The 26,512-nt window shown below is 32.0% G+C and overlaps 1 protein-coding gene across 1 annotated transcript in view; it reads right to left on the bottom strand.

Annotated features, from left to right (window-relative positions):
* The window catches only part of Col24a1 (collagen type XXIV alpha 1 chain), a 367,698-nt gene that overhangs the window by 121,698 nt on the left and 219,488 nt on the right, over positions 1-26,512 (bottom strand). Inside the window, exons 26-33 of the mRNA XM_076862570.1 lie at positions 26,004-26,057; positions 24,412-24,465; positions 22,800-22,853; positions 18,590-18,643; positions 18,245-18,289; positions 18,079-18,123; positions 9,690-9,743; positions 1,680-1,733 (exon numbers count right to left, since the gene is read on the bottom strand). Of these exons, the coding sequence (XP_076718685.1) occupies positions 1,680-1,733; positions 9,690-9,743; positions 18,079-18,123; positions 18,245-18,289; positions 18,590-18,643; positions 22,800-22,853; positions 24,412-24,465; positions 26,004-26,057 (414 nt within the window). The remainder of the gene's footprint in view (positions 1-1,679; positions 1,734-9,689; positions 9,744-18,078; positions 18,124-18,244; positions 18,290-18,589; positions 18,644-22,799; positions 22,854-24,411; positions 24,466-26,003; positions 26,058-26,512) is intronic.

Here is a 26,512-nt window from a genome sequence, read left to right as displayed (position 1 = left end):
TACTATAGGGACACTGCTACATCCATGTTCATAGCAGCACAATTCACAATAGCAAGACTGTGGAACCAACCTAGATGCCCTTCAATAGACGAATGGATAAAAAAAATGTGGCATTTATACACAATGGAGTATTACTCTGCATTAAGAAATGACAAAATCATAGAATTTGGAGGGAAATGGATGGCATTAGAGCAGATTATGCTAAGTGAAGCTAGCCAATCCCTTAAAAACAAATGCCAAATGTCTTCTTTGATATAAGGAGAGTAGCTAAGAACAGAGTAGGGACGAAGAGCATGAGAAGAAGATTAACATTAAACAGGGATGAGAGGTGGGAGGGAAAGGGAGAGAGAAGGGAAATTGCATGTAAATGGAAGGAGACCCTCAGGGGTATACAAAATTACATACAAGAGGAAGTGAGGGGAAAGGAGGAAAAATATAAGGGGGAGAAATGAATTACAGTAGAGGGGGTAGAGAGAGAAGAGGGGAGGGGAGGGGGGAGGGGGGGATAGTAGAGGATAGGAAAGGCAGCAGAATACAACAGACACCAAAATGGCAATATGTAAATCAATGGTTGTGCAACTGAAGTGATTCTGCAATCTGTATATGGGGTAAAAATGGGAGTGCATATCCCACTTGAATCAAAGTGTGAAATATGATATATCAAGAACTATGTAATGTTTTGAACAACCTACAATAAAAATTAATTTAAAAAAAAAAAGAGACAATGGGATTTCATACCCCATTTGAATCAAATGTACAATATGTCAAGATCATTGTATTGTCATGAGCAACTAATAAAAAAATGCCTTCAAAAAGAAAGAAAAGAAAAGAAAGACAATGGGGAGGAGGTGCTTACTCAAAAAGAACAGTTGGCTAACTGAAGAGGACAGGTTAGGAGTGGTCTAGGATGGGTCTCAATTTGAGATTATTGGGTACTGAGATGGAAGTAAAAAGAAGAGTAGGAAAGTGATGGATTTAAATATTTTAAATTGAAATGTTTTTTAGATGTCCAGATGGATATTTAAAGATACAACAGGAAATCAATAACTAGTGCCAAGGAGAGAGGTGTGAATTAGAGCTACCAAAATAATATTGGTAATTAAAGTCATTATGATAATATTTTTGTTAAGCCATGGAAATGGAAGGGCAACTTCCTGTCAAAACTGAGAAAGGCTAATGAGAAGGTAAAGGGGGAAACCCAGAGAGAGTGGCCTCATAGAAGCAGGGAAGGAGATGGAATAAGGAATGGAAATGGTTTAATTTATTCAGTACTAAAGTTAGTAACAGAAATAAATTAATTGGATTTTATAATTATAATAAATGTGGTTTATTTTAAAATATACTAAATATAGTCACCTCAAATTACTTGTTTCTGTAAAAGAGAGAAAGCACTTAGTTTGAATGGCTATCAAGTCAATACTGAATCAGGAAAGGGAAAGTTTTATTTATTTTTGTTGTCATTTCAATGAGCTTTTGTTAGAGGACAACTTTATATGTATGAAATTAGGTTTATACCATGATTTATACTTTTTATGGGATTTTAGGTTTTATTTTCTGACTATTAAAGAAAATAGTAAAGAAGTATTTTTCATAATATATAGTGAATTTATTAACTTTACCTTAAAATATTACAAAAAGTATTTGGTATAAATGAACTAGAAAGAACCACAAAAAATTACCTCAACACCCATTTCTCCAGGAGGTCCAGCATCACCTTGCAGTCCTCGAGGTCCCTACATTAAAACAAAATTTAAGATATTAAAATAAAAGTTCTCCCTTCAATAATCAGATGCATCTAAATATGGAATTAATAACATCTGATCGTATACAATTAAGTTATCAACAATTTATTACCTTTCTTTATACACAAAATTTTAGTTGATGCATCTGTGTCATTTTTAGAATAATATTAAGCTATGCTTGGATTTAAAAGAAAAAAAAGAAAGGAGTACCATTCATTCATGTAATCCTAATTCATTGATTCATTCAATAAACATTGATCAAGTACTTAGTAAGTATCAAATGTGTTAAAGGCTTTTATAAGTTATCTTACTTAAAGGATATCTACTTAATATTCCTGGAAAATATGTGACAAACAAAATGGCATTTTTAAAGAAACAAATATATGATCTTTTTTACAGTGTAGTTTTGCTTTTTCTAGAATGTCATGAAATTAGAATTAGATGATATGTAGCCTTTCAGATTGTTTTGCTGAATAATATTCCATTTTATGGGTGTTTGTTATCCACCATTGCTTTTTTTTTTTTTTTTTTGGTACTGGGGATTAAACTCAGGGGTGCTTAACTACTGAGTCAAATCCCCAGGCCCCCTTTTTAATCTTTTACTTTGAGACAGGTTCTTGCTAAGTTGCTGAGGGCCTTGCTGAGTTGCTATGGCTAGCTTTGAACTTGTGATCCTTCTGCCTCATCTTCCCATGTTGCTGGGATTAGAGGTGTATGCCACCATGCTTGGCTCCATTTGTTGAAGGATGTTGTCTTAGTTCTTTTGGGCTGCTATTACAAAGTACATAAATTGATAGCTTATAAAACAACAGACATTTATTTCTCACAGTTCTGGAGGCTGGAAAGTCCATTATCAATGTGCTAGCAGCAGATTTAGTGTCTGGTGAGATTCCACTTTTTGGTTCATAGATGGTACATTCTAGCTGTGTCTTCATGACACAGTTACAAATAGATTTTTATCTTTCTGAAGTCTCTAGTTTAAGAGCAGTATTCCTGGTCATGGAAGCCTTAATGCCCTCATCATCTAATCACCTCTAAAGGCCCCACTTCCTAATCCTATTGCCTTATGTTCCAGAAAATGGCAACTAATAACCAACAAGTCTATTGGTTGCTTCCAAAAATTCCATGTGTAGGTTTTTGAGTGAACCACTCATTTGAGTAACAGCAAGGAGTATGATTACTGGATCATATGATAGGAGTATGTTTAGGTCTGTCAAACTGTCATGAAAAGAGGTGGCACCATTTTATATTTCCAGCAGCAATTTATGAGATCCTGTTGCTGTACATCCCGGTCAGCATTTGGTATTGTCAGGGATTTGAATTTTAACCATTCTAATAGATGTGCAGTGCTATGTAATTTTTTTATTATAATTTCCTATGAGAGATTATTTGAGCATGATTAATTTACTTCTATGCCACTTTTGTAAATTTTCTTGTGTAGTATATGTTCAAATCTTTTGTTCACTTTTTAATTTTAAAAAATTTTGACTTAAGACATCTCTCTATATTTTGGATACAAGTCTTTTTATCAGATATGTGCTTTGCAAATATTTTCTCCTAGTCTATGACTTGTCTTTTCATTCTTTTAGCAATGTGTTTTTTGAGGAAAAGTTTTTAATGTTAACAAAGTCCAATTTATCCATTTTTTTCATGGATTATGCTTTTGGTATTGTATCTAAAAACTCATTGCCAAACCTAAGGTCACATAGATTTTCTCCTATGTTTATTTTCTAAAAGGAGTTTTAGAATTTTGCATTTCTCATTTAGATCTCTGATGCATTTTGAGATTCTCTCTCTCTCTCTCTCTCTGTGTGTGTGTGTGTGTGTGTGTGTGTGTGTGTGTGTGTGTGTGAGAGAGAGAGAGAGAGAGAGAGAGAGAGAAGGAGAGCTATATAATCTGTACCTACATTCTTTTCTTCCCCTGGGCATATGGCCATACATTTTTTCCCTGCATCATTTGTTGGAAAGACTGTTCACTGAATTGCCTTTGCTCCTCTTTCAAAGACCATTTGCCAACTCCAGCCATTTACTGGCAAATGCCAGAATTTCACTTTTCTTTAGAGCTGAGTAATATTCCATTGAATATATATACTACATTTTCTTTGTCCATTCATCTATTGAGGGACACCTGGATTGATCCCAAAGTCTAGATATTGTGAATTGAGCTGCTATAAACATTGATGTGGCTGTGTCGCTATAGTATGCTGATTTTAAATCCTTTGGGTATAAGCCAAGAAGTGGGATAGTATATAGTGGGACAGTATATAGTATAGTGGGATAGTATTTGTATAATTTGTACTTTGGTATGCTACAACCTTATTATAATCACCTATTGGTTCAAGGAAGGTTTCATTTTTAAACTAAATCAATTCTTTAGGAATTTTTTAATATATAAAAGCATATTATTTTGAAAAAGTTTTCTTTCTTTACAATATGTAATTTTAAAATTTCCTTTTCTTATACTATTGCAGTAGCTAGAACTTCTAATATAATGTTGAGTTTTAGCTAAAAAAAAAGAGTCATCTTTTCCTCATTTCCTTGTTCTATGGGAGAAAACATCTAGCCTCTCGCCATAGAGTATCATGTTGGCTAAAAAGCTATTTTTTCCTTTGAATAAATGTTCTTCATAAAGCTGAGGAATTGTCCTTCCATTTTGTTTCCTTAGAGTTTTTATTAGGACTGGATATTAAATTTTATTAAATGATTTTTTTAGATCTTTTTATAAAATCATTTTTTTCTTCTTTAGTCTGTTAAGGTAATTTCACTGATTTTCTTTGTATATCTGGAATAAATCCTACCCAGTCATAATGTATACTCTATGATGTTGTATTTGATTTGCTAATATTTTGCTGAGGATTTTTACATCTAAGTTAATGGGTGATATTGGTCTCTAGTTTTCTTTTCTTGTAATGTATTTGAATAGTTTTGGTATACAAGGGTAATTCTGTCCTCAGAATGAGTTAGGAAGTGTTCTGCTGTTTCTATTTCCTGGGAGAGATTGTAAAGAAATGGTATTATTTGTTCATTAAGTTTTTGGCAGAATTCACTAATAGTAGTTGACTTTAAGAGTTTGCAATATGTATTTACAATTAATTTAAGTCAATTTGCAAATAACACTATACAATTCCATGGACACTGCTAGTAAGTTTTTTGTGATATGGTTATCTCAATTTGTGTGGTTAAAATTCTACTGAGATGCTGATGTAGAGTCCTCTTGATCTTTTGTTTCCAAGACTGTTGCCATTTTGTATTTTCATAAGTAATTTAATAGGGGATTGAGTGAGGTTTTATCACACATTTCCAGTTAACCTGAGAATCACCTTAATTATCTTTTGAGGTAAGAAGAAGTGACTTAACTAAGAGAGTACCTAGGGAAAATATATATATATATATATATATTTATATATATATAATTATATATATATATATATATAATTATTGGGGATGTTATAAAGCAAGGTTAGGAAGAAATAATTTTAAAAAGCATAGCATTCTACTTTTTCTTTTAAATACAATTTTCAGTGCTAAAGATGTTAACAAAATTATTTAGGTCAGGAGATGCTTTTTCATTCGTTTTTCTGAAGAGATAGGAAAAGACAGAAAGAGAGAGAGGAGGAAGAGAAAAGAAGGAAGAAAGAAACTCACCATTTTCCTCTTATAGAAGGCCACTGTGTACAGTTGTGCAGGTTATATATTGTACTATACTAGGAACATTATTTTTTGGGGCATTTTCTTTATATATGTATACATACATATAATTATTGGGGCATTTTCTTTATATATGTATATATACATATAAATGTATGTATAATTAAAATCTATATCAGGGGTCAGTAAACTTTTCTTGAAGGGTCAGACAGTAAATATTATAGGCTTGTGGGTCATGTGGTCTCTGTCTGAACTACTTAACTTTAATTTAGACACATGTAGTCATACATACATAAATGAATAGTAAGGCTGTGTTTCAGTAAAATTTGGTTTATAAAAGCAGGCTGCAGGTTGTCCCTCTTTATGCCTATATACTTCTAAAGGAACCTGAGATTGTCAAGAAAATTTAAAGACTGGTTATGATTAGGGATGAAACTCCTAATTTATATATCTGATTTTCTTCTTATCTCTCAGCCTCTGCATTTTCAACCTCTTCTATCATATTTTAAAAAGGTCGAAATTCTTTAGATCTCAGCCTTACATCTGTTAAATAAAAAGTATGAGAGGCCGTTGTTTTGAATTAAGATCTTGCATTAGGCCCCAAAACACCAGACTAAAAATAAAAATAGAGTCACTCATACTAAAGGTCCACAATACAAAATCAAAACTAAGGTGGAATTTGACCTTCTGAGAAATCAAGAAAGGGAATAATAATCAAATTTCTCAAACAGGCCAGTTTGAGGCATGAAAATGAAGTTTCTTCTGCTTTAGTTCTTTCAAAAAAGTAACCTGAAATTAAGCAGTTATTTTTCTATTGCTCTGTCTCCCTAGCCCTACTTTATAAGGAAAGTAACTCTGAAGTGACCAATCCACTTTTTGTCCTTTGTTTCTGCCTTTTTCCAGATTTTTTCCATCTGTAAACCCCACCTCTTCTACAAAACTCATAGGAAGACTTACTCTATTTTATGGAATGAAGTAGTACTGCTTTTGCTAAAAGTACTGACTCTTCACTTGGGCCTGCAGCTGTACTGTCTTAACTTTGGGTCAGATTCTTGTTCAACTCTGCACATAGACACTCCAGTCTATCTAAAAATTGGTAATACAAGGTTGACTGGCCCTCTCTCATTCCCCCTTCAAGGCTTAAGTTATCAAGAGTAACTAATATATTTTTAAGATTCCAGGAATAGCCAGTCTTACAGGTATATTATTCCATAAAAGGAATGGAGGTTGTTCCCCCAGGAGGGAGCCATCATCTCATGACGGGAATGGAATTGACCCTCAAATAGTAACTATTTTCCCTTCAGCCTTCAGAACTTTGTAGAACCTCACTTGGGGTAATGATCAACCAGATCACAGTTTGACCAAGACTGTTTGACTATGCATAGTTCTTGTCCCCTTTGTCCTTGTTCTATATAAATTCCAAGTTGTTATCTGAACCCCAAAGACAGGGCTTAGGATACTTGTCTCCTTGTTTCATTCAGTGTGGCCACATGAATAATAAATTCCTTTCTTGCCTTCCCACCTGTTGTCTCTGATTTGACTCTCAAGTGGCTGGTGACCAAATCTAGTCTGTTGGAATTCCTTAGTCAGGACTCGGGTCAAGGATTTCAGTAATAGATCTCTTTCTTTCAAAATTGTTTATTCATTCACTTCAAGTCAAATAATGGTTGTATATCTGAGAAATTATGGTCTTGAACTGGTGACAAGTAGCCCTGACAATGTTATCACAATGTCATGATGCTCACATACACTATAGAGTTATTAATGTCAGGCTCTTGAATTCCACTGGATATGAGATTCTGGGGAAGTGATATTGCTCTTGTCTGGATAATTATAAAAGTTTGTCTCTTTTTATCTTGTGATTTGAGTGATATGAAACAATAACCTGATCACTGCTCTATCTCTCCATAAGATAATAACACAAGTTCTCAGGAATAGGGGTCATAAATCTGTGTGCATTTTGTCACATGACTCCTTTCTATCTTCATCTTGCACTTATTTTCTACCTGACTCCTTGTCACAGACATATTGGCCATCTTCCATTTCTTTGATAAACATGCAGTGCTTCCTTCCAGCTCATGATTTCTCTCTGGAATGACCTTTCTTCATTTTTGCCCATGTAACTACTATTCATCTTTCAGATGACATCTCAAATGTTTCTGCTCATGGAACATGAGCTCTAGATCATGACAGTTTTTCTGTCATAGATCCCTTTAGATCTAAATTATTATATAATTTGTCCTTTGTGTCTTCTGCAACCATAGATTTAACCAGCTGCAGATAAAAATAAAAAAATTAAAAAGAAAATTAGGAATGAAAAGTCTAAACATGTACAGACTTTTTCCTCTTGATTTTATTCCCTAACAATACAGTATAATAACTCTCTGCATAGCATTTACATTGTATTAAGTATTATAAGTAATCTAGAGAAGATATAAAGTATATAAGAGAAGGTGGGTAGGTTACATGAAAACACTATACCATTTTATATAAGGGTATTGAGTATTTACAGATTGGAGTATCTAAGGGAGGTTCTAGAACTAATCTTCTCTGGATATTAAGGGCAGATTGTACTTTATGGTATTTATCTCAGTTTATAATTATCCATTTATGCCTATGTTTATTTATTTTGTATCACCAGACTGAAAACTACAAGCTTACCACTACATTATCAAATGTAGATTCTTAATAAATATTTGTATATTGAATGAATGAGTGAATGAATGGTCACCAATTAAAATAAAAAATACTTAAAAAAATCAGTTTTGAATCTTGGCTCTAGAAAAACTATAGTTGTATTTTTCAACATTTCTTTTTGTTTTTATCAATTTTAATCTTTGTTATGACTAGACAAAGCAGTTCAAATATCTGACACAAAGCTCACTGTATTCATTATACATTGAATTTACCCATTTCTATTTATCATTCCTGTGACCTGCATGTTAGTGTTTAGATGCCATTAGACATTTAGTTAACAAGTCTTTTCCTGTGCAAATCCTAAGATGTTATCTCTCCTGTTGCCATAATTCTACTGAAACACTTATTTCTACTTAAATGTCTTCTTTATTCAGACTCTTTAGTTTTTATTCCATTTTATCTCATCTATGTAATGTTATCAACTTATTGGATAATTACACCTCTGAGTACATGATCTTTTGTTAATTCAGTTTAACAAATGCACATTGAGCAGATTTAACATGCCAGATATTATACCAGAAAAGGAGATTACAAAGGTAAAAGAAATGGTCTCTTACTTCAGGGAGTTTATAGACTTTTAGGGAAAACAGGTACTTAAGTACACCATGCTAAAGACAGCTGCATTATTTTAAGTCAAATAAATATTAGAATTGGGAAGGCAAGTTGAGACATGCAAAATAGAGAGAAAAGCAAGAACGATTTAGTTGTATAAAATCAATGTCATATTTTATTTGGAAATAATTATAGATATTATAAATTAATTTTTTGGAGTTCATATCATACATTAAACACATGAAAAAGGAAATGGACAGTTTGTTATGAATACTCTGTTAAAATTTTCCACTGCTTCTATCTAAAGGAATTATGCAATGACCATCTATAAACCTTTGTGTCAACTGATGATAAAATCAACTCAGTGGTTTGAAAGGTTATACTGTTATTGTAAATCTCAGAAATATATTACACCATCTTACATCTGACATGATTAACCAGAAGAATGACTTCATTGGCAATAAAGAATAAATTGTGAGAAAGTAGGTTGTGACTAGTTCTTTCCTTTTCACAAATTCATTTTCCATGGAAACTCCATAATTGAATCATATTCATGAAATTGTGATGTAAGTTTTTGTATTGCTGATACAACAGCATTTCTGTCATCTTTCTACATTTTGCCCCATCAGATGTAGAGTTTGGCTTTTCTATGTGGTCTTCTATTAAAGAGTTGGCTTCATAAATGTGTATGTGTGTGAGTGGGCAATGTAATAATTGTAAGAACAGCAAGCCATTCAGAAGAATTTCTGAGATTCAATAAAACAGAGTTTTCTTTGTTAAAAATAAATATTCTCAGTTTTAACAGTTCCAGAGAAACAGTAACAAACTAGAGTATATGAACTTGAAAGGCATTAAAACTACATGAAAACATATTCATTCTACATAGTCTATGGTGTTTATACAGCAAAATATCTATTCTATATGACCAGTCTGTAGTATCTATGATAAATGCTGCTTTCTAAATATAGCCACTACATAAAAGGGCAATAATGAAAGGATAAATTTGCATTTGGAGAAAAAACTATTAGAAAAGTATAAATATAGACTTACTGGTTCTCCTGCAAGTCCCCTGTCTCCTGTACTGCCAGAGGGTCCGGGTAAACCCTGGAAAATAAATGTAGAACTTGTAGAAAAAGTAGTGTTTGAAAATGTTTTAGATGGGAGGGGAGGGGAGGGGGGATAGTAGAGGATAGGAAAGGTAGCAGAATACAACAGTTACTATTATGGTATTATGTAAAAATGTGGATGTGTAACTGATGTGATTCTGCAATCTTTGTAATGTTTTGAATAACCAATAAAAAAAAAAGAAAATGTTTTAATTTCCTTATCTTAGCTTTCATTATGGATCCTTGTCTATGTCTTCCTTTATTCTTTTGTGGTAAAATATATATCATAAAATTTACCATTTTAACCATTTTTATGTATATGGTTTTGTGGTATTAAGTACATTCATACTTATTAAGCAACCATCAACACTGTTCATCTCCAGAATTTTTCCATCTTGCCCAACTGAAACTGCTTACAAATAAAACCCTAATACCCCACAGCCATTTCCTCCAACTCCCTGGTAATCACCATCCTATTTTTTGGAGTAGAATGAATTTGATTACTCTAGGCATTTCATATAAATGAGTCCATATGATATTTGTCTTTTTGTGTCTGGTTTGTTTCACTCATTATAATGTCTTCTAGGTTCATCCTTATAGCATGTGTCTAAACTTCCTTCCTTTTAAAGACTGATCAGAATTTCACTGTATGTACAAGCCACACTGTATTTATCCATTGGTCAGTGGGCACTTAGGTTTCTTCCACCATTTGGTTATTGTGTATAATACTGCTATGAACATGTGTGCACAAGTATTTGGGTCTCTGTTTAAATTCTTTTAGGTATTACACTAGAAACGTAATTGATAAATCACATAGCAATTCTATGTTTAACTTCTTAAGTAAACACCAAACTGTTTTCTATAGCAACCTCACCATCTTATATTCAAACCTTACTGAACTGCACAGGGTTCAAATTTCTCCATATCCTTGCCACAACATATTTTCTGAGCTCTTTTCTTTTCATTCCCCTTTCCTTTCCTTCCTTTCTTTTCCAGCAAAAGCAACCTTATGTGTGTGGAATAGTATCTCACTGTGGTTTTGATTTACATTTACCTAATGACTAGTGGTGTTCAACCTCTTTGCATGTGATTACTGGCCATTTGTATATCTTCTTTGGCAAAATGTTTACTCAAGTTATTTGCTCATGTTTTCACTGGATTGGTGTTATGTGGTTCTGAAAGGGATATGGGGATCCATGGCCTCTTCTTCCTTCTCTTTTGGCTTTACTTTTTCATTTTACTTTCTGGCCACCCTGAAATTAGCTTTTCTCACCATGATATTCTGCCTTGTCAGGGATCAAAAACAATGAAGCCAACTGACCATGGACTAAAACCTCTGCAACCATGAGCCAAAATTAGTTTTTATTTTTTCTAAGTTGATTATCTCTGATATTTTATCACAGAGATGAAAAGATGACTAACAGGTTTATTATTGTTTTGTATTTTTGGTTATTGAATTGCAGAAGCTTTTTTAACAGTGAAAAAATTTATTAATTCTTAAATAATAGTATTTGAAAATTAATATGGGATCAAAAATAATATATTCTTTATTTTAGCTATTTCTGTGTACTTTTAGAAATGGTTTTAATTTAAGATGCTATATTTAGGTTATATTTTGAGCTCACAATATAGTTCTATTGGGCAGAATTTTTCTAAACTCCCAGCCATTACTTAATACATCTTAAAGATTTCTCGTAAGACATTTTCACTTCAAGCCTATCTGAACTCTTCAACAAGCAATTATTTATGTTATTGGCATGTCTTCTCTCCCCCTCAATCAATATTGCATTCCTAGGGGCACTCATATTTATTTCTCTCATTTGAAATATCCCTGTGGACAGGACAGCCCCCTCATCCATTTATTTTTTTATTGATTTAAAAATAATAATGACAGCAGAATGCATTATAATTCTTATTACACACATACAGCACAATTTTTCATATCTCTGGTTGTATATAAAGTATGTTGACACCAATTCGTGTCTTCATATATGTACTTTGGATATGTACCATCCTTGCTAATACCCACCCTACCCCCTCCCATTTCCTTCTACCCCTCTGCCCTTTTTTAAATCTATTTCTAGTCTTATAATTAATTCTCATTCTATTATGACAAATGATTATCCAGAATTATTTTAAATTTGAATTTCCTTACACCTTTAATATTGATATAAAAAGTTTTTTCTAAGTATAATATCCTTGTGATATATTAATAAGTATGGTTTGTGCCCTTAAAATATGGCAAGGCACAGTGATATCAGGATCTCCAGATGGCTATAAATAACAATACTGGACCTCTAAGTTCTTATTTAATTTCATTTTTACATCATATCACCTACAGTACCAGAAAGTGAGTCTCATTTTATAATGAAATATATTATAATGAAATACATTTATATATTATGTATTAATGAAGTACATTTATAACGAAATACATTATAAAATGGTAGGCAGAACTCCAAGCCAAATTCTGTATCCTCCCTTGTCCTTTCATTCCAAGATTTACTCAGTACATACTGTGTGCCAGACATTGATAGCTACTAACAATATATAAAATAATGTTCCAATTTGTAAGTTGCATCTTCTATACTGTTGACCTTAGAAATGTTAATAACTATACAGCAATTCATAACTACCATTTTATCTTAAAAACTAGAAGTTAAGAAAAATATGATACTAAACTGGAAGTAAGGATATTTATAATTGCAAATGCTGATGAGGATGTGAAGAAAGTTGAACTGTTATATACTGATAGTGGGAATGTAAATTAGTAGAGCCATTATGGAAAACAGTATGGAGGTTCCTCAAAAAAACAGAAATAGAACTACCATATGATCTAGCAATTCCATCAGTGAATATATATCCAAAGGAAAGAAAACCAGTATGTAGAAGAGATATGTACTCCCATATTTTTCACAGCACTATTCCTTAAAAGCCAAGATCTGGGGTCAATCTAGTTGTCTGTCAACAGATGAATGAATAAAGAAAATGTGATATAAATACCCAAGGGAATATTATTCAGTCATGAAAAGAATGAAATCCTGTCATTTGAAGCCAGATGGACAGAACTGGAGAACTACATGTTAAGTGAAATAAGTTAAGCACAGAAAACAAATACCACATGTGCTCACTTACAGGTAGAAGCTAAAAAAGTTAAAAATCATGGAAGTGCAGAGTAGAATAGTAGTTAATAGAGGTTGGGAAGGATGGGAGGAGGTGAGGGGATGAAGAGGAGTTGGTTAACAGATACAGGGATACAGTAGGATAGAAGAAATAACTTTTAATATTCTATAGTATAGTAGGGTAACTATGGCTGACAATATTTAATTATATATTTAAAAATAATTAGTAGAGAGATGATTCTGAATCTTCCCAACAAAAAGAAATAATAAATGTTTGAGGTGATGGACACATGAATTACTCTTATCTGATTATTTCACATTGTACTGAAAAATTATACTGTACCCTCCAAATGTGTATAACTATATGTCAATTAAAAGTTTTAAAAAATTCAAAGAGGTATTAAAATGATTAGAATCACATAATCTTCTATGTTATAATCATCAATGTTCTGTTCAGTTTCTATGGTTAGTGATAGGGAAATATGTCAAATTATGGACCCTTAGGTGGTTAAAATCTGGTTTCAGTCATGAAAATCATACACTCTTCATTCACTTCAGATTCTTAAATTAAGAAACAGAATCAATATAAGGGATCCCACTGTGCCTGATATACAAACGGAAACAGATAGTAAAAGTTCAGAACTTGAAATAATGTCTGTCCCATTTTCTTTGTAAAATGCGTTTGGATATAATATTAAGCTTATTATATATTTTTAATGCTATTGATGATTCAAAAGGCTGTTTCACAGAGCTAAGAAGCAATTTAAATGTTCTCTATTTTTATTAGGGATAAATGGCAAAAGCACAGCTGGAAACAAATAAAAATTCTCTTTAAGAATTTTCATGCTAAGTGAAATAAGCCAATCCCACAAAACCAAAGGCTGAATGTTTTCTCAAATATGTGCATGCTAATTCACAATAAGGCAGGGGGCACTAGGGAAGAATAGCATCATCTTAGATTACGTAGAGGGAAGTGATGGGAGGGGAGGAGAGGAGATAGTAGAAATAAGAAATGGAAAGATAGTAGAATAAAACAGATATTATTACTGTATGTATATATGTGACTACATGACCAATATGATTCTGCAACATAGAAAAATGAGAAATTATATCCCATATATGTGTGATATATCAAAGTGCATAAATGTATTCTACTGTCATTACAAATAAAAAAAATAAAATAAATTTTTAGATGCTAATACTATATTATTCATAGTAGAGCTCCTTGTTCATGACTTCAACTCACTAACCATAAGATTGATGACCATAAGTATAATACTGAGATCTTTTGCCAAGCACATTAGAATAAAAATCATTTGTTGGAAATATGAAAGATATTCCATTTTAAAAATGAGGAATTGGAGGCTCAAAGAGATTTAAAAATATATAAAAAGAAAAATATCTAGTAAGAGGCAGAATCAGTATTTGACCTCCAACATATCTGACTCCAATACTACATAATGATATATAAACATGCAGGGGAATAATAATAAACATGGATATCTCATCTAAAATACTGGAGGCCAAAAGAAAGTGGCCTCTTTCTAGTGCTGAATAAAAACAAAACAAAACCATACATATCATATCCAGTGAAAATGTCCTTCAAGAACAAATGCAAAATAAAGACATTTCATAAATAAAAACTAAGAGAATAAACCACTGTATTCTTCACTGAAAGAAATCTAAAGGAAGTTCTGTAGTCTACAGGAAAATGACAACATTTAAAAACGTTGATCTTCAGAAAGCAACAAAGAGTACCAGAGATGTAAGTAAGTAGGTAAATATAAAATGCTATTTTCCCCCTAAATATTTCTACAGTGTATATTTCATTAAATTAGTGTAATGCAATCTGGGATTTATAATACATATTAATGTAAAACATAAAATAATTATAGTATAAAAGATCGAAGGTTTGGTAAATTAGCCTATATGACTATAAGTTTCTTACACTTATGTTAAATATTTAACGTAAAATGTTTATTTTGTTGGATGGAGTTGGAGAAATATCATGTTAAGCGAAGTAAGACAATCCTAAAAAAACCAAAGGCCAAATGTTCTCTACCATAAGTGGATGCTGATCCATAATGGGGGTGGATGGGAAAAATGGAGGAACTGTGATTGGCAAAGGGGAGAGAGGGGAGGAGCGGGGCACAGGGGCAAGAAAGATAGTGGAATGAGATGGACATCATTACCCAAGTTACAAGTATGAATGCACATATGGTGTGATGCTACATCGTGCACAACCAGAGAAATGAAAAGTTGTGCTGCAATTGTGTACAATGAATCAAAATGCATTTTGCTGTCCTATATATCTAATTAGAATAAATAAATAAATATAAAATGCCTTAAAAAATTTTTGTGGCACTTTGCAGACAAATTCTGCTGACCCTGATCTAGCTACTGAAAATATTGAGAAGTTTAGCTAAAAGTTCAGTAGGTAACTAAAAATAGGATTTTCAAAATTATTCAATGCCAAAAGAAGGCACTAAACAACAACTAAGAGGGCACAAAGAAAAACAAAACTTAAAATGAAAGACCTATATCAACCACATTAATAGTTACATTAAATGGAAATGAACCAAACACTGTCATTAAAAGTCTGAGATTCCAAGGTTCAGTCCCCAGTGTGCCCCCCGCCCCCAAAAAAACACTGGGATTGTCAGAATAAAAACATAAGATTCAACCGAAGTACATTCAATTTGAGTATCAAGGCACACATAATTTGAAAGTAAATTAATGGAAAAATAGCCATGTAAACAGCAACCATAAAAAAAATTAGAGAGACGATAGGTAATACTAAATAAAGTATATGCAAAACAACAGTATTCCCAGGAGGAAATAATATTATCAGAGAAAAATAGGATATCTTTAATGAAAAAAGGGTCAGTTGATCAGGAAAACACAATAGTTCTAAAGGTGAATGCACTTACAATAGAATTTCCAAATATATGAAGCAAAATCTGACAGAATTAAAGAAATAGAGAAATAAAAAAATCAAAAAATTTTATACCCTTATCATATCAATTGATAGTCTATTTAGATAACAAGTCAGTAGTGTTTCAACTCTTATAGTTTTTATATGATTTGAAAAACCAAAATCAGTGGTTCATGCTTTATCACACTAATTACACAATAAATTGTGAGTTTTCCCTTTGAGTCAGATCTATATGTAGATGGAAGGTAAATATAGGAAATGGTGTTAGTCCAGAAATAAATATATTTTTACAGGTTATCTACCAAGAGTAATGTATGTATTGTTGGTTTTCACTGGGTGTAACTCAGTGATACAGCATATGTCTAGCATGTACAAGATCTTGGTTCAATACTCAGAATCAATTAAAAAAAAGAATTATGACAATTTAGAGAAGAAAGAGGTTTTAAAAACTTCTATGTTTCTTTATTTTCCATGTAAAGAAAATAGAATACAGAGAGCTAAACAATTTAAGCAAGGTTATGTAATTTTTAGGGGCATAAAGAACAAAGGTCAATTTGACCTTCAACATATCCTCCTATTGTTGCTTGCTGCTGACAGTGCATGAAGAACTGAATATACTAAGATTACTCTGAAAGATAGAACAAATATTTTCGGTTTATCTGGCTTTTTTTTTTTTTTGATTGACTGTTCCTCACTTCCTCTAGATCTCAGTTCAATCAAGGAGCGGGAGATGTACATATTGAATCCAGCAAACCTTAACAACTATACTAAACTCATGTTTTAATGTCTAACCATGTTATTCATGGTTAAATTAAAAGGTATGTGTATTCTTCCAGTAGTCTGGGAGACTTTTTGCTGCAAGCTAAAATGACAAAATAATTCTAGTATCTTTTATTAGATTGAAAGTGTCAAACATCAAACATTGCATTTACTAAAGCTAAAAATGAAGGTTAAAGTCTAAGAAAGGTCAACAATGTACAAAATGAGTACATAATTTTATATCTCTAGTTCTCATCTCTTTAAAATGAGAGGAATTAACATGAGCTCCAAATTCCTCCTCTAATTGCAATATGCAAGCCTGTGTATAATATAGCAAAGTGGTCACAATCTACATGAACACGGTTTACCCTGACTGAATAAAAAACCAGATGATGAGTGTTAATAATCAAGCAATGTTCTTTGGAAATGAATTTAATTAATAGTACAATGCCAAACACAAGCTTTTTCCCTAGAAAGTCATTTTCTTCTCTTTAGGTCTCTGATATTTTAGCTTTGACCAGTCAAATATAATGCTATTGTGGGAAACAACAGGCAGGGGGCAGCAGATTTCAAAAAGGAACAAGAAAATGGGACAATTAGTGACAATATAGCAGATAAAACATTTTTAACCTATCCTTTTATGACCTCTCAGCTGCAATCTATTTATGTTATTATCTAATTTCATACTGTTAAAGTATACATGTACATGTATATGACAAGTAAAATATTATTAAAAACTCATTCTGAATGAAAGTAATTAAAAATACCTATACATTTCAGTTCATATGGTCATTTATATCTAATATCATCTGTGTATGTTTATGTACACACATGTGAATCTTTTTTAGATATTTAATCTGATGTGTAGGGATGTTCATAGAACTTGTTCCTTGGAAAAGCATATATAATCTGGTAAGATATCTGATAGTAGAAAATTATTGATATAATACATTAATTATTGAGTATTATAAATTATTAAAAACTCTTAGAACAGAGCCATGGGAAAGCATGATGACATATATAGCTCTGCACGCTGAAGGACAAAAAGGCACTCAAGATGAGTTATAAGGAAACTAGGCAAGAGGCCTCAGAGAAGTTTCTTGTTTTAGCTTTATTATATTTCATATATATATATATATATATATATCACACCACTTTATTTTGATATGGCTTTTACAGAAAAATGAATTTACCATATATATAGTAAAATCAAAATGTTATCACTACCAATTTAAAAATAGGTACAACCAATACCCAAAATGGGTAAGCAACTTGCTCAAATAAAATTATCTACGATGAAAAGGGAAGAAAAGAACTTGTGTTCTCTTTGTCTAAAAATTGAATACTAATCAATAATTCTGTCAGATGATAAAGTAGATCATTTCATAATGTATTCATATATTAAGACATTACATTGTACACTATCAATAATTTTGTTCAAATCTCCCCAAACATTATTTCAACACAACCCCTAAAAGTGGATAAAAGTTGTTCATAGCTTATTTTTTATGACTTACTGGTTTCCCTTGAGCTCCTCTCTCTCCAGGGTTTCCAGTCTTACCCTGCCCAAGGAAAAAAAAAGCTTAGGTCAAGAAGGCAATTCCCAAAATAGCGGGAAAGAACCAAGATAAATAGGGAAGGTTTAAAATGTTCATACTTAATATGAAATGTTTCATTACTTACAATAAGACCATGTGGACCTCTTTTTCCTTGATTTCCTTTTTCACCCTAACAAAGTATGAATACCAGATAAATTAGTTAGAATTTGAATTATGGCCTTACACATACTAGCATATATTCACAAAGAAAATATAATACATTAAGTAAGTAGTTCAATATTGAAAAGAAAACATGTATGTATGTGTGTATATGTGTGTGTATGTGTAGTAAAAATTATATATGTTTAATACTTAAACTAAGAAAATTTAGAACTATGCATTTGTAAAGAAACACATCATTTTATGGATAAGTAGGATATGGGGCTCAATAAAATTTATCTGCATATAAAATGAGGAAATAAATTATTACCTTGACACCTTGTATACCTTGTTCTCCTGGGAGACCATCTGGTCCTCTTGGTCCCTAGAGATGGGAAAAATTTGAAATGTTACTAATTTGAACTATTTCTTTTTTAACTCCTGTGTATCCTGGCAGATAAAGACATAGTGCTTTTTAATTGATAAACTCCTGCTTATATTTATGCTCTGAGTACAGAAAAGAATACAGCTGGGCATATGGATGAACTTCTTTGTTCAAGTGAGTCAGCCCATGTTTTTAAGATTCTATGCCAAATAGAAAATTATATGATCACAAAAATAGCTGATACAGTTGTTAGGGGGCTGTAAGTTTGTTTTTAGGGCATTTTTTTCACTTTCTTTTTACTCAGCAGTCATCCAGGACTTATTCTTAAAAACTTAACCTAAAAGCAGCTGTCTTATTTGTCTAAACAATCTCTTTAAGTTTCATGTTTTTGTAATTGTGCTTTTCTCTTCAGTTTAGCAAATGAGTACTGATAGCATTGTATACACACTGCACCTGCTGCACAATGATTACTGACAGATAGCAGGGTCACAGAAAGAATACAGAAATGCTGTTGTAGATATTCCTGTAATTTTATAACTTCCTAATATTCATTCAATACTTAGTTGCAAAGAAGCACTGGTAGCAAAAGTCCCATCCTGTTTAAGTTATAACTTTCCTTGAAGATATTAGAGCCCTTTTTTAAAAAGATATTTTTTAGTTGTTGATGGACCTTTATTTTATTTATTTGTATGTGGTGCTGAGAATCGAACCCAGTGCCTCACGCATGCTAGGCAAGTGTGTTACCACTAAGCCACAATCCCAGTGCCAAGATATTAGAGTCCTTTTAAAGGTACTTAATTCAGTTCTATAAGTCTATAACCAAAGATCTGCTGTTGAAAATGAATTATATGAATTGTTATGAAGATACATAATTGTGAGATTTCTTCATTTTGAAGGAATCTTTGTAATGAAATGAAGAAATCTCACCATTATGTAGAATTAAAAGGTAAATTATACAAGTGACCATAATACAAGGAGAGATGGGCATGTCAGGAACCTAAAGGAGGATTCAGAGATATAGAGAACTTTGACATGTTGGTTATGGGAATGTAGATATCATTTGGCAGCTGGAAGTCAAGTTCTTGTGGAATTACTCAAAATAGAAGGAATTCTAGTTAGAAGGACAGTATGAGAAAAGGGTGCAGAGGCATGAAAGAAGATCTCAACGAATGAAAATGAGTTTGTTTGGCCATGTTATAGATAACATGTAGAGAACTATTTAAAAAATAAATGTGGCAAGGAAGACAGATTTAAAAGGAAAAGGACTGAAGTTTATATTTAAATAAGTTGGGAATTGGGAACCACATATTTGTATACAAAACAGTGATACAAATATCCCAGTACAACCTGCTCATTTGAAGGATCCTCCTAGGCCTCAGCAGAGAAGTCTTAGTTTAGCTTTTTATTATTAAAAGGCTGTTTACTATAAAAGGACTCTTTCCCTCCCTACTATAAGGGTACCTGCATTCCTTGATCTGCTTGGGCATGTTCATGGATTTGGAGAGAACATTATACTCCATGAGGATCTACAGCTCTGCTGGTCCTATTAAAGTGAAAGCCAAATCTCCAGTCTTAAAGCTTCTCAGTCTGTATTTAAGATGCTCCATAGTCTGTTCCCAACTTCCTTTTCTGCCTTATTTTCCAATAGGACTGGAAAACTAAATTACCGTCTTATTGTGTAAGACCTTGAAGGTCAAGTTGAGAAGTAAAGAGTCAATTAAATAGATCAATAATTTTCAAAATGAGTTTTAATTCAACTAACATTTGCTGAATGCCTATACACACTGAACATTGTTTTAGACTCAGAGGACACAGTAGAGAGAAAAGACAAATTCCTGAATTTATAAACAAGAAAATAAGCATTTAAAATTGAAGTATAAAATGAAAATAGGTAGTCAAGTATAATGAAGAAAATTAAAGGATATTACAGTACTAGAAAGCACCCAATGTGGGGAGTACCACTTTAGCTAGAGCGTCTGAGAAGTCTCTATAGGAGATCAGACTTCAAGGCATTCAAGTAACTTGGGAAAGGTCACTGTGGCAAGAGAAGCAACAAGTGTGGAAGTGCTAAGGGGGATGCACTTGGAATATTCAACAGTTAAGTAACTGAAAATTAGAAAACAATAATGATTAAAGAATGCAGTTTTAAGTGTGAAGGGCCTTCGAGATTTTGCTCTAATAATTCCTGTCATCTTAAAATTTCAGCAATCTACATTGATTCTTTTTCTCTGGTACTTTCAGTGCCTTGTTTTCTTCTTTCTGCCTGTAAGAAACACTGCTAATTTTTTTTTTTTTTTGGAATAACAAAAGAAGATGGCTGAGAAATTTTGAAAAGGAATGAGTGGTAAAATTCTAAAAACTGGTTTAGACAGAAAACAAAATCTAAACCAAAAATGTGTCTACTGGTAAGCCAGCACTTAAAAATCCCTCTGCCACCCCAAATTATTTATGTGTTTCTTAGATATTTTCTTACTGATTAACTGCCAGCATTAATAAAAAAAAAAGATAACCAGATTGATACTAAGTGAGTTGCCTGACTCTAAATGACCAAGGACTTTGAATAATTGTGCTTGAGAAAGTTTATATTTTTGCATGTGTTAAAAAGAAAAGGCTAAATTTTGTTAGTAAGTGAATTCAGGTTGGAATAGAGGACTTGAAACTTAGCAAAAGCTTATATAAAAATATAAAACATTCACAAGTAAAATGACTGTAATTGAAATGAACTCCCTCCAAAATTCACCACTCATTTTTACTGTTTTACATTTAAAATGCTTTTATTTTAAAAATATTCCCGCATTTATAATTTCATTTACTAACCCGGATTACACAGGGAACAAAGAAAGAGAAATTTCTGTGCCTACAGTGATAAAGATAACCAGATTGAATTAAAAAAAGACCTAAGTAATACAGTTACATTAATTAAAGGTCATAAGGCTAAAGTTGCTAGTTATGGGTTTAAATCTGGCAGAATTCATGGAAAAGCTGATATTCTCTATGCTTTAGGCAAGAGTGAACTAATTAACTAATGGCTTATTAGCTTTATCAGCATCATCAAGTTCCCTCTGGACTGGTTAGTGTAAATGCTTACTCTGACTCTTAGGCAAAATAAGCTTTAGGACAAGCTCTAAGAAAATTAGGCAAATAGCATTACAACAGGTACCTAATTTGGCATGAATTAAAAAAAATAACTGCATTAAAATATTTCCTGGATGTTCTCTTAGCTAGATAAAAAATCTAATCTTTTGTTTATTCTCTTGGGAAAATCAAATTTGGCTACACTAAGCTATTAATGGGTTCTCAAAAGCAGAGTAAATGTTTGATAGCTCAAGTATGTAAACAAAGCACGTTTTGTAAAGTAACAATTACTTGAAAGGTAGGCGATAAACCTAAAGTTATCCAAATAAGTGAATGAACAATTTAGTTCCAAACACATTAGATGATAGGAGACAGGACCATTACATTGCTTAAATTAAAAGAAAAACACATGATTAATTAAAACATTAACACATACTGCATACTCATTTAGGAAGACTTTTATGAGAATTCCAAGCCCATTTCTATGACCCCTATAATAAATTATAATAGGCTAAGTATCTATGAATGAAGGAAACAGCCCTTACAGAAAATATGTCTTTGTAACTTGGACTCATATATTCATATTTTCTTTTAACCATATCTATCTTTGCATGATCTCACTATTAATTTTAAGTCACTCAACATGCCTCACTAATGAGCCAGCAGACTTTTCTGGCTCTTGATTTACACAGCTGGAACCAAATGTTCCATTTAGCAAAACTAACATTATCAGCAATTTTGGGGGAAGAGATTCTTACCATAAACTTACTTCAGGAGAGGAAACCATAGAGGAAGTTTTGTCTGTCACTTGGAGTGCTCCAGGTATAACCTAGCATTCAATCTAAATGTAAATACTACCTAAGTTTGCTTTATTCTACAAGGTATACATTTCCTCAAAGGGGCCAACATTCAGAATTTTTGTAGTCAGTCCATATTAGATGAAGATAGTTCAAAATGAAAACAGGGAAAAGCTGGCAATATCTAAGCATAAGTATCCAAGGTATGGAGCTATTTTTATTGAACACATCATTATGAGGTGATTTTTCTGAGGTTAGTGTACTTCTTTAACTGTATTACTTACTCTTTGGCCTTTAGGACCTTGACTCCCAGGTGGTCCTCTTGCTCCCATATGACCCTACATGTTGTGAATTAAAAAATCAGTCATAGAATTCATAGGAATGCTATCAGAAAAGTAGTCATAATCTTTCTTATCACATAATATAATTCACCTTAGAAATTTTAAAAATAAAATTAATCGGTTCCCTTAAAATATGTATTAATTATAAAATACCACATTTTGTTGCACTAATATTTAGCTTTTGAAATAGTCTAGTATCTGGAGAAATGTCATTTGTAGATGTTTATACCCTAAACAAGGATGGAGGGCTTATTTAATATTGATTGACCAAAGAGTTTATAGCAGGAACACACCTGGAGTGAAGGAATGAGGAGATACTCAGCCTTCTAGACTAGTCTGATATGCCTGGCCAACCAAGAAACAATGACTATTATAAATTATAACATTTATTTATTATTGTTCTATATATTTATGATAACTTTATTACATAAAAATAGATTTTTCTGAAGCTATGAAGAAGGTTATAAATGTTTTAAATTAGCATGTCAAAAGAAACAACCTGTAATGGACATTAAGTTTATTAAGTCAATTTATTAAGTCAATTTTAATGAATTAGTTTTATACTTTATAGTCTTTAATAAAGACTTATTTGGAAAATAAAATTTACCAATAAACATTCAGTAAGATAAAAATGGACTAAACTTTAGGATTTGATATCTATCTATCTACTATCTATCAATCTATCTATCTGAATAAAGAGACTGATAACTGTGCCCCAGACAAGTCTTCCTGATTTTTTTATATTTATTTTTTAGTTGTAGTTGGACATAATACCTTTACTTCACTTATTTATTTTTATGTGGCTCTGAGGATCAAATCTAGGGCCTTGCACGTGCCAGGCGAGCGCTCTACCTCTGACTCACAACCCCAGCCTCAAGTCTTCCTGATTTTAGAAGCCAACAACATATCTATCAATATACTAGAAAATTAGGCCTATTTTTAAACAGAAGCATCACAAAACAGTATACACCATTTGTGATAGGAAAAGTTCTGCCCAGGGGATTACAAGACTGATCTTTTTCTTATTTATGTCCACAATAACTATCAATTTCTGATAAGCAAAGTTTCTCTCTTCAGGGGAAAGAATTTCATTATCTTTCTGTAAAGAACATATGGAATATTTTTAAACCTCAACTTTTGTTTAATAAAGGTATATTTATTAAATTTTAATAAAGATATATTTCCTGTTAATTTTAACTGGTTGAGAATATTTGCTATTTTCTAAGAAAAATATGTTGAAATTTATGATTTTTTTGTCCATTTGATCTTACTCTAGTCTTGATTAGTGACCTGTTTTCATATATGTGTATTTATTATAAAGAAAGTTTAGCTGTTTTTTACTTTAGGTTATAGAACTGAAGTTAGTTTACATGCCAAGTAGGGGAGAGGAAATTCAAGATGCTATCCAGGCTATTTTGTATAATTAGGGAGAGCAGCAGTCACCATTTTTTATTTTACATGAAGTAAAAAAAAAGCAGCATAACAAAAGTGATGGGTTTAAATTAAAGCAGACATTCTAGAAAGGATAGATACATACAGTATATTCAGTACTTACAGGTAATCCCAAAGGACCCATGGATCCTGGAACCCCAGGAGGACCTGGATATCCCTATGATTTAAGTATAATATGAAAAACACAAAACCTCTATTGCATTTAATTGTTTTCACTGAGGATAAACCAGCAATTATAAATAGACCAAAAAAAAAGAGATATCTTGATAAGCTCTTCCTCTCCTATCCAAGATAAAAGAGGCCACAGGAAAAATTTCTACAGAAAGACCACAGAACTCAAAACATGTTTGCATAGATATGTATTCATTTATTAAAGGATCTTTGCTTGGAAAAGAAAATTGCTAAGTAGGTCACATATTACAGTCTACTGAAAGAGAAAAATCATTTTATCTTCTGTAGATTATAGGATCTTATATAGTATATACAGTATGCATGGGTATTTGTTATGTTATATACATTAAGAAATCATAATTTTTTTTGAGAAAGGGCAGGGAATTCTATAATTAAGAAACATGATTGTGTATAAATATTTTTACCTTTTAAATTTTAGAAGAAACACACTTTGTTATTAACACTGATTCTGAGAATGGTTTCAAGAAGTAATGATTCCTGAAGTTGATTAGTCTTATGTTAAATTTTCTAGCTAAAAGCAAATGGAGATAGCTAAAAAAATCTTAGAGTTTTTCTCTTTTTTTTTAACCATACGATTTATTTTTATTTATTTTTAGTCATACATGACAGCAGAATGTATTTGACATATAAATATACATGGAATGTACATACATCAATCATATTGTGTATTCTATTCTGCTGCCCTTCCTATCCTCCCTACTCCTCCCCTCCTCTCCCATCCTTTCTCTCTATCCAATCTAATGTGACATACTTTTTTTTTCTCATCACAACATCATATATGTATTCTGAATAACAATGAGGTTCTCCTTCCATCTTCCGTGCAACTCCCCTTCTCCCTCTTTTTTCCCTCCCACCTCTCTTCCCTATTCAGTGGTAGTCTTCTTCTCATGCTCTTCCTTCCTATCCCAATTTGAGTCACCCTCCTTATATCAGAGAAGACATTCGGCATTTGTTTATTAGGGATTGGCTAACTTCACTTAGCATAATATGCTCTAATGTCATCCATTTGCCTGCAAATGCCATGATCTTGTTATTTTTTAGTGCTTACAGAGCTTTTCTTAAAAAAAATAAAAAATGCAACATATGTATTTTTTTTCAGCTGTTACTATCTTGAAGAAACAAGAGAGTAAGATAAATTTGGATACTGAGTTTTCAGGTGCCAAAAAATGACCTCATGACCACAAACTCATGGAAAAGTGGCAGTGATTATATGTGCCACATGAATTATAAACTGTAGGAGAATAAGTAGAATTCTAATTGAATTTTTCTTAATCCATTTTAGCCAATTAATGATGATCTAATTATTCTAAATTATGCATGTTTTTAGTGCCTTCTTGCCACATGGCATTCTGTAAGATAAAACAGTTTAAAAGAAAATTCTAATAGAAATTTATTATAACTATAGCATTTTTCACTTAATTTTCAATCAAGGGAATTCTACCTCTGAAATGTTTACCTTCATTATTTTCTTCAAAAACATTTTTAAAATCATTTATCTCTTACCATAACACCTTTTTCCCCCTGGGGACCTAGTGGGCCTGGACTTCCACGCTCTCCCTTTTAAAACAAGAAAGAAAAAACAATAACACTGAGTCATGTTAATTAATCATAATTGAGCTAACGCTAGAAAGTCATCAGAATCATACCTTAAAATGCACATCTCATCCTAATTTTAAGTAATTTTTAAATTCACAAATTTTTAATTTTTATCCTAAATTGCAAGACTTACAGTACAATAAAAATGATCTTAAGATATTTTAAGGAAAAAATACTAAGAGTCTTATTAAAATGAAAAAAACAGAAATCATGGTTGAACAGAACTTAATATTAAGCATGTATATACTAAAGTTTTGTAAGTAGAAGTGCTTACAATTTTATGAGACAAAGTATGAGAATAGTGAAAGTATGAAAGCATACTGAAAAATTAATCTATATAACCATTGAACAAAATTTTATTTCTTGAGTCTGTCTACCAAAATTAAGTGCCACAGAAATAATTCTGGAAAATCGTA

Source organism: Callospermophilus lateralis, chromosome 7 (genome assembly GCF_048772815.1).
Source record: "Callospermophilus lateralis isolate mCalLat2 chromosome 7, mCalLat2.hap1, whole genome shotgun sequence".
NCBI lineage: Eukaryota > Metazoa > Chordata > Mammalia > Rodentia > Sciuridae > Callospermophilus > Callospermophilus lateralis.
This window is presented reverse-complemented; position numbering and strand designations above follow the sequence as displayed.